The 9,016-nt window shown below is 43.1% G+C and overlaps 1 protein-coding gene across 1 annotated transcript in view; it reads right to left on the reverse strand.

Annotated features, from left to right (window-relative positions):
• Spg11 (SPG11, spatacsin vesicle trafficking associated) overlaps nucleotides 1-9,016 on the reverse strand; it is a 68,110-nt gene that overhangs the window by 31,971 nt on the left and 27,123 nt on the right. Inside the window, exons 13-17 of the mRNA XM_005364359.2 lie at nucleotides 8,466-8,593; nucleotides 7,923-8,098; nucleotides 7,094-7,304; nucleotides 2,470-2,673; nucleotides 383-489 (exon numbers count right to left, since the gene is read on the reverse strand). Of these exons, the coding sequence (XP_005364416.1) occupies nucleotides 383-489; nucleotides 2,470-2,673; nucleotides 7,094-7,304; nucleotides 7,923-8,098; nucleotides 8,466-8,593 (826 nt within the window). The remainder of the gene's footprint in view (nucleotides 1-382; nucleotides 490-2,469; nucleotides 2,674-7,093; nucleotides 7,305-7,922; nucleotides 8,099-8,465; nucleotides 8,594-9,016) is intronic.

A 9,016-nucleotide genomic window follows, 5' to 3' on the forward strand; every position in this document is an offset into this window, starting at 1 on the left:
GGAAAGGGAGGGAGGGAAGGGAGGAGGGAAAGACTCCTAGCAGGTTTCTAGAAGGCACAGCAATTCTTTGTGAGAAAGGGTGTCAATCTACCAAAGCAGGACCTGTGCTGCGGGTGGCGTGACAGAGCGGCAGAGCGGAGCACAAGGCAGACATGATGGGAGTTTAACTGCATAAGCTCTCGGCTCCAATTCTGACTTTTCTTGGAGGGCAAAAACCATGTTTTTTAGTTTTCTATTTCATTAGTAAAATGTGAGCCTAGATCACAGTCAGACATTTGACTATAGTCAAAGGATTAACTTAAAGGTTTGTAAGTTAAATGCCATTCAGTAGACTCACAGTTGACCTAGAGAAGACTTGTGTATTTAATACTGAACGTAATACCTGTTAAGTTACTGGAAACTTGCCGACACTGAACCAAAAATTCAAGCCAAGGGTGAGCTTCATGTAGTTCTTTCTTTTCCAAAAAAGGACAATTTCCAGGGCTGAGTCTATATTTAAAGACAAACAAACAATGTGTGGGATTATCACACGGGACATTTGCTCAGGTGAGAGCTAGCATTAGAAAACAATTTTGGTGTAGAGTATAAGGTAGCAGTGTGCATTTAAGGCCAGCCTGGGCCACACAGCAAAACCTTGTCTCAAAAACCCTGAAAGTTAGCTGTAGTTCAGATGCAGGCCCTTGCCTGGCAAGTAGAATACCTTGGGCTGGATTCCAGCATGGCCACAAAAAAGAACATAAACTCTAGCACCTGTAATCTCAGTGCTCAGGAGGCTAAGGCAGGAGAACTGCTGTAAGTTCAAATCCATCCTGAGCTACAGAGTGAGAAAACAAACACCTCCCTTCCCTATAATGAGTACAGGCACACACACACACACACACACACACACACACACACACACACACACGTGCGCTAGAAGAGAGAGAGAGATAGAGAGACAGAGACAGACAGAGAGGGAGACACATACAAGTACACAAAGGATGGGGCTGAGGAGGTGGCTCAGTGGTCAAAGCACTCGCCATGCGAGCATGAGTAAGGACCAGAGTCCAGGTTTCTAGAAACCCACATAATTACAGCGTCAGAAGACAGAGACAGGAGATTCCCCAGAGCAAGCTAGCTAGAGAGACGAGTCATATTGGTAACCTCTGCATTTGACTGAGAGACAGTGTCTGCTATACAACAATAAGAATCTGAATTCAGATCTCCAGTGCCCACACAAAAATCTAAGTGACTCAGCAATCCGAAGCCTCAGCTCTAGAGAGGTGGAGTAGAGATGGGGAATTGCCTAGCGTCCATTGGCCGGCTGTCTATCCCACCAGCAAGTTTGAGGTCCAATAAGCGATCGTACCTGAAAAAGTAGGTGGAGAGTGACTGAGGACATCACTCAGTATCAACATCTGGCCTCCACATGTGCCCACATGTGCATAGGTGCCCATCCATGCACACGCACACACACACACACTGAATATGTATATATATATTTATATGTGTGTGTATGTATATATATGTGTGTGTATGTATATATATGTGTGTGCGTGTATGTATATATATATGTGTGTGTGTGTGTGTGTGTATATATCTATATATCAATCAAAGATTACATCGAATGGTGCTAATACTGATCCAATAACAATTAGCAATGGCCACAGACAGGATTCTACAGTTGGTTTTAAATGAACATATGCTGATTTATGTAAATTTATCTATATAAACCTACCTTTTAAAATTAATCCATTTTACAGTGGCTATGAAATTTAAGGTTTCTTTTTAGAATTCTCTGAAGAGAACCAAGAATTGCTAGTTCAGTCTATCTTTCTGCTAAGGTCTCTCCTTTAAAGCGTTTAAAACAGACGTGCTTTTCATTCTATCATTTTTCCATGCAGTGCTGGTGAATGACTCCACAGCCTTGCGCACGATACACAAGGGCTTTGCCACTCACTGACGTCCCAGACACACCATTTCATTCTGATCTCAAGTGATCTGAAAGGCTAATAAGATGCTAGACTCATGTCAACAAACACACATGTCTTTAGTTGAATATAATCATGAGATCACAGATGTGCCAAGTGTGGAAGTGGAAGAAACTATTTCAAAAGGATCAGTTTCTCAACACTTAATGCTTTCTCAAAGCAGTTCAGGAGCCACATGTGACAGCTGCTGCCTTTGACCCCACAATTTAGGAGGTAAAAGCAGGCCTCTGTGACGCTGTGGCCAACTTGGTCTACACAGTGAGTTTCAGGGCTACACGGTGAGACCCTGTCTTAAAAACAAACAAGACCACAGCAGTTCATGTAGGCACACGGTGCACATTTGTAATCCCACCACTCAGGCAGCACAACAGGAAGGCCAAGAGTTCAGACTTCTCTTGAGACCCTGCCTCAAGCCCCCACTCACCCACCCACCCACCCACCAATTCCAGAGCAGTTTGGAAGGAGGACATGGGCACGGGAGCCGGCTCACAGGGCTCACCTGTAGTAGTCAAGATAGACGTAGAGAAGGTGCTGCAGGCTGTGCTCCACACAGTAGAGGGTGAAGTGGGAGTGGAAGCCCCACCCTCCCGAGAGGCTGTAGCTTTGCACGGGGAGGGAGTCCTGCATGACGCCCCCAATCCGGCTGAGTCTCAGGAGGAGGAGTTCAAAGTCTTCGAGTTCAGATGCGAGAAAAACCCCGCTCCTGTGGGGCAGGATTGAGAGAGGAGACGTTAAACCCACTCCTGTGGGACAGGGCTGAGAAAGGTTCAAGTTAACATGTGTCCACAAAAGTGGCTAAGAAGCCATAGTGGTTTAATAAACACCAACTACTAAACAAGGATGGAGGTCTGCACTTAAATATCACCTTTCGTTAATTCACTACTAAATACATCAAAACTGCCATACAAAAGGATCATGAAACACACGCACAGAGTTAAAAGAAATGCTATATAAGGGCCACAGTGATGGCTTGGTGGTTAAAACATGGGCCACTCTTCTGGAGGACCCGGGTTCGATTCCAGAACCCACATGGAGGCTCACAAACATCTGGAACTCTAGTTACAGAGGATCTCATGCCCTCTTCTGGCCTTCATGAGCACCAGGAACGCAGGTGGTGCACAGATACACATGCAGGCAGAATACTCATGTACACGCAATAAAAATAAATATTTTTTAAAATTAGATATTTTGAAACTAGAAATACCACATAACTGGCACCCTGATTATAGACAATTGTGCTTTGGAAGCTACTGCTGTATTCCTTCCCGCTGTGCGCCCTACAGCAACCCGTCTGACTTCTGTGGTAACTAATTCCTACCTTTTAATTCACAGCTTATAACTACAATCAACCCCAATAATATATGGTTCGATTTTGTCTACTTTGAACTTTACACTAAGAATGAAGCACTGAAAATGTATATTATTCTCTGCCCAATTCTTTTTTTAACTCTCTTTTTATTTATTTTTTATGTCTTTCACATCATGCCTCCCGATCCTACCCATCTCCCTCCCTGCCCCAAAATAAAACAAAATAAACTTTAAGAGAAAAAAAAAGGAAAGGGACAATCTCATCATGGAAGCTGCAGTGTGACACCATGAGTCACGCGGTAAACCCCTTTATCCAGACAGCTTTACATGCAGGCGAATCACAATCACTGGTCTGGTTCACTGGGCCCCCACTCAGACTCTTCCTTTGCTTAGTCTACTTTCTTATAGAACCCAGGGCCACCGCCCAAGAACGACCCCACCTCCACAATGGCTGGGCCCACCCCCATCAATCACCTGTTGAGAATATGCCCTACATGCTCGTCCATAGTCGATCTTAGGGAGGGAATTTCTCAAGGGAGGCTCCCTCCTCTCAGATGACTCTAGCTTGTGTCAAGTTGACAGAAAACTAGCTAGTGGCCACTTGTGCTTCCTTTTCAGTGAAATATCCAAGAACTGGTTCTAGTGGCCTCTCTCCTCAGACCTAAGCTCTGCTCTTCCCCTGCTGTGGTCCTGGACGCTCACCTGTGTGCTGTGATTTGCCCAGTCAGGAGCGAAGAGTCAGGGAGAGGGGACAGAGTTAGCCTGGCTCTGCAGTAGAGACTGCAAGCTGCCTGACACCTCCCTCTGAGGATCCTGACCAACAGTTCTGGTATCAGGTAACGGCTTCTCTGCTGCCTGGGGCATTTGGGAAGCAAGCCTCCTCTTTCAGGCTCTTATGCGTTCTGACATAATGGCTCAATGCACAGGGTCAGTTTGCCAGACATCTGCTCTCACAGTGCTGAGAAGACCACCATGCTCTGGGGACCACTCTTGTCACATATAAACCGGTCACACATGTCCAAGTCTCTTCTCTGCTCTCACTCTGTCTTCCCTGTTTAGTGTGAACTTTGCTGTCTTTAGGACAACTTCTTTCTACAGGTTTGTGACCCACATTTCCACACATGCATTTAAAATCAGATTGTTCCAACCCAAAGCAAGACCCGCTGGAAGTGCTCCTGAGCCCACAATGTAACGCAATGTGGCCGTGGGCTCTTCTTGTTCCAAATCTAAAGACAATGCTTGTACTTTTTCACATTTGGACAATGTTGGCGTTATTTTTAGACACCAATATTTTAGGGTAAGGGATTTGGCATCTATTTTTAAATTGCTAATTTTTCTGAATCTAATGAGAATGGTATGATTTTCCTCTTTAATATAATTACATAATAGGTATTATGATCTTTATTATTATTATTATCAATTATTATTATCATTTTGGGTCTTTCTACATAGCTGTTGCTGTCTTCGAAGTCAGTATGTAGACCAGGCTGGGCTCAAACTCAGAGATCTTCCTGTCTCTGCCTCCAGAGTGCTGGGATTGAAGACATGTGTTGCCATGCTCAGCATAAATTAATCTTTCAATTCATATTAAAACAGATAAGTTAGTTTTTTAAACAACCAAATGCTAAGGCAAATATTTTGATCATATAAATTATACAATATCTCATTTTTAGTAAACGAGAAGAGCATTAATGCAATGAGAACAGAGGCCAGAAAATCAGATGTTCAAGGGCTCCACTCCATAAATGAGAGGTTTAGGCAATGCTCTCCACTTCTGGATCTGACTGCACCTGCACGCTGTGAGGGCGGAGAGCATCAGGACATCCCCAGCAGTAGGAGCGGAAAAGATCACGAGTGACAGTGGGAGACACATGCTGAGGTGCACACCTAGCTTTCCTCATAGGAAGACAGTTTAGACCGAACCACGTGAAAGCTGACAGTCAACTACTTTGAACACACAAATGGCAAGTTCACATGGTTAGATCTAACACAGTGATCTTTATAAATGAGCTAAAATCGCCACTCAGCTCTGTGTGTCTTACTCCCACAGTCTTCTGCAGGTCAAGGCCATGCAGCAGAGGTGGTGACATTATCTTGTATTATTGTGCAAGAAATAATTTGCATTGGTATGGATTTTAAGGTCAATTTTGCTATATGTATATGTATTTCTGCTCTTGATTAAGGTATTGTGATTGTGTAGTTCGTTTTTAAAAATGTAATGTATAACTAGAAAATATAGGTTGTTAATGGATAATCATTGATAATAATTAAGCTTGTAGTCATGTTAGTTAGATTTTCTATATATATATCGAGATATATTTCAGTTAGATAGGCATTCTTCATATCTTTCAAAGACTACAAAATATGGCATTTTAAATGTTTTAATAACTTAGGGTTTTTCATGACAATGAGACACGTCTGCTCCTGACAGCACCAATCTACTTCAGGAAAAAGATGGGCATCGAAGAGGATCCTTATGGAGCTTGATAGCCATTTGGGCAAGAAACTGCTCTTGCCTGGACTATTGCATAAACTGGACACAGAGAACCCACAGAGAGAGGACTGCTGAACTTGCCAAAAGGTGAGATGGTCTTTCGGGGTTCCTGATTCATGAGAGTCTGCGAGACATTTTGCAGGATACAGCAGAAAGTGACTGAACTGTCTTTGAAATTTCTGCTTGATGAAAATGTCTACTGGATACTATGGGCCTAAAGGCTGAAGATGGATGCCCCAACGGTACAAAAGAACTTTGGGTGACTGTCCAGGCAGCGAGATGTCCCTGTCATTTCTAGAGTTTTCTTATTTCTTGTTTACTTAGGTATTATTATATCCTTCTGGAGTCTTTGATGGAGTTAAAGAATAGTTAGTTATAGTTATAGTTTTCCTTAGTTATGATAAAGGATAAAATAGATATAAATACTGTAATTGTAATTCTTGCTTGATAACTGTTTTGTTATTTGTAATTTTACTATGTTAAAGTCAAAGCCTTTCTTTTTTGTTTAAACAGAAAAAGGGGAAATGATGTGGGAGTGATTTCTTATTAATAAAGAAACTGCCTAGGCCCATTTCATAGGCCAACCCTTAGGTAGGCGGAGAAAACAGAACAGGATGCTGGGAGAAAGAAGTTGAGTCAGATAGTCGCCATGGTTCCCGCACTCCAGACAGATGCAGGTTAAGATCATTCTTGGTAAGCCGGCTCATGGACTACATAGAATAATAGAAATGGGTTAGATCAATATGTAAGAGCTAGCCAATAAGAGGTTGGAACTAATGGGTCAAGCAGTGATTAAAAGAATACAGTTTCCGTGTAATTATTTCGGGTAAAGCTAGCCGTGGGGGCGGCCGGGTGCCGGGGACGCAGCCCAGCCGCTCTTATTTCAACAATCTTGGGGTTTCTAACTAACTCTGTCTCCTGTCACTTGCTCCTTAGAGTTCTAATGACAATTCTGCATCAGAGATCACTAAGTAGCAAGTTCCAGGCCAATCTGGGCTACCTCACAAGACCCTGTCTCACAACAAACAAAACAACACAAAATGTTGTGGGGAGAACCTGCAGCTGGAGTTTGAGAATCTCTTCATCACCATGACATTAAACCATACCCTTCAAATGCTACGTTATGAAGCAGCACCGCACTGACCTGCGGTGATTTAAAGGGGGGAACCACACCTGTGCAATCGCACACCTGTGAACACACACACTGGACACAGCCTGCAGGTACCAGGGAAGCATTCTGCCCCTCACCATCATTATTATTTTTTAAAATTTTCCTTTCTTTTGTTTTCCCCATTGGACTTTCGTCTCACAGTTACAGTACCTGGCCAGCTTGTCCAAAATCTTATTCCTCATGTAACTGTTGCAGCAAGTATTCTGATCAATGACATCAACGCTCAGAGGAGGCCACTTGTTCTGCTGAGAGGGCCTGGTCTCCTGGGTCTGAAATTCTTCAATCCACAGGCTAATGCTTGACCAGTCATGGCGAGCTGTGAGGTATCTCCAGAGAGCGTCCGGAGAATATGCTTTGTATTCTACATGAAGAACAAGACAAGAGCCTTTAAGAGCGCAGTGAACTGTGATCACTGACTATGTAGTCAAAGCATGTGGCGTACGCAGGCCTCTACTAACGTAACAATCTTCTCTGTTAATCTTCTTGTCAACACTACAGATGCGAAGAGGGAAGGGTCCTCCCTGCAGAGTCTGAACGAAACAGGCACCCAAGTTGCCAGCTTTCTCCTCCTCTGCCACACAGAGACTCAGCTAAAACAGAGGCATGAATCTGATACTAAGACTTTATCACTGCTCACCTAGTTAGCTACGCTCCAGAGCTCGGTGTGATACTAATTCCCAGTTTATGTAAGAAACTCAGAGGCTGTTGAGACAGAGAGATGTCACTCCAAAGCTGGAGTGATAACACTGCTTTGATAATATCCACTCACTGAACCTCGTGACTTTTTCACCACCGCAGTGTAAATCCATTACAAAAACCTTGTAAACAAGAGGTCTTAACTCATGGCTGAACTTTAAAGAAAGTGAGCCTCCCCCACCAAAAGGAATTCTCAAGTAGAGACTTCCAAATATTAAAACATTAATGTCTAACTTACTCCCCCCGTTTAATATGCTCACATTTCAGGGGCTTTTGTACTTACCTTCTGGACTTATCCTGGGGAAAAGGATGCATTCTTGTGTTTGCTGGTCCCACCAACGAGCCCAATTCAGTGCAATCCTATGGTCCTTTTCACTAAACTCATCTGTTCGATCACATTTGAGGAATGTATCCAAGACAGATTTGTGCTTCAAATAGTCCTGTTCCTTTATCCAATAACTAAAAACAGTGAAATTTCATTTATTTATTTATTTACACACACACACACACTTTAATTTTTTTTTTTTTGTATTTGTTTTTTCGAGACAGGGTTTCTCTGTGTAGCCCTGGCTGTTCTGGAACTCACTCTGTAGACCAGGCTGGCCTTGAACGCATACTGACCCACCTTTCTCTGCCTCCAAGAACTGGAATTAAAGTCCTGTGTCACCACTGCCCTGCCTAGCTGATGCCCCTCTTCAAGATACAAATTTTACCTTCCTGAGAAATGAGTACTTATTTTCACAAAAGCAAAGTTGCTCACAATTATTACAAACAAGGCGCTACCCACAGCCTTCTCCATTGTTACCTAGGGGACTAATGAGCCTACCTGGGGAAGGAGTGCATCTGAACATTTTCTTGGAAATGTCCTGAATAAAACTTCTCAACTTGATGAACAAAGTCTATAGTTCTTCTTTCTTTTTCAGAAAAACATTCTTTTGCTTTTAAAATTTCAACCTTGGATAAAAAGCAATTAGAGCAATTACCACACAAAAATCAAAACCATTGACAAAACAAAAGCCATTTTGTTTTGAGATTAAATGCCATTTAATAACTGTATGCTGGGGTAGAATGTAGCTGGTAGAGTGCTTGTTTGGCATGCCTCAGGCCCTGGGTTTGGTCCACAGTACCACAAAGAAAGAGTGGGGGGAGGAGGAGGAAGAGGAAGAGGAAGAGAAGGGAGGGGAAAAGGGAGAAAGGAGGGAGGGGAAGAGGAGGAAATTGTATTATACACTAAAAATTTTTCATTCCATTATTTGATTTGCATGGCACACCTGTCTGTGTGTGTGTGTGACACAGCAGGTGTGTGTGTATGTATGTGTGTCACAGCAGGTGTGTGAGTGTGTGACACAGCAGGTGTGTGTGTGTCTGTGTGTGACA

This window comes from Microtus ochrogaster, assembly GCF_000317375.1.
Source record: "Microtus ochrogaster isolate Prairie Vole_2 chromosome 14 unlocalized genomic scaffold, MicOch1.0 chr14_random_1, whole genome shotgun sequence".
Taxonomy (NCBI): Eukaryota; Metazoa; Chordata; class Mammalia; order Rodentia; family Cricetidae; genus Microtus; species Microtus ochrogaster.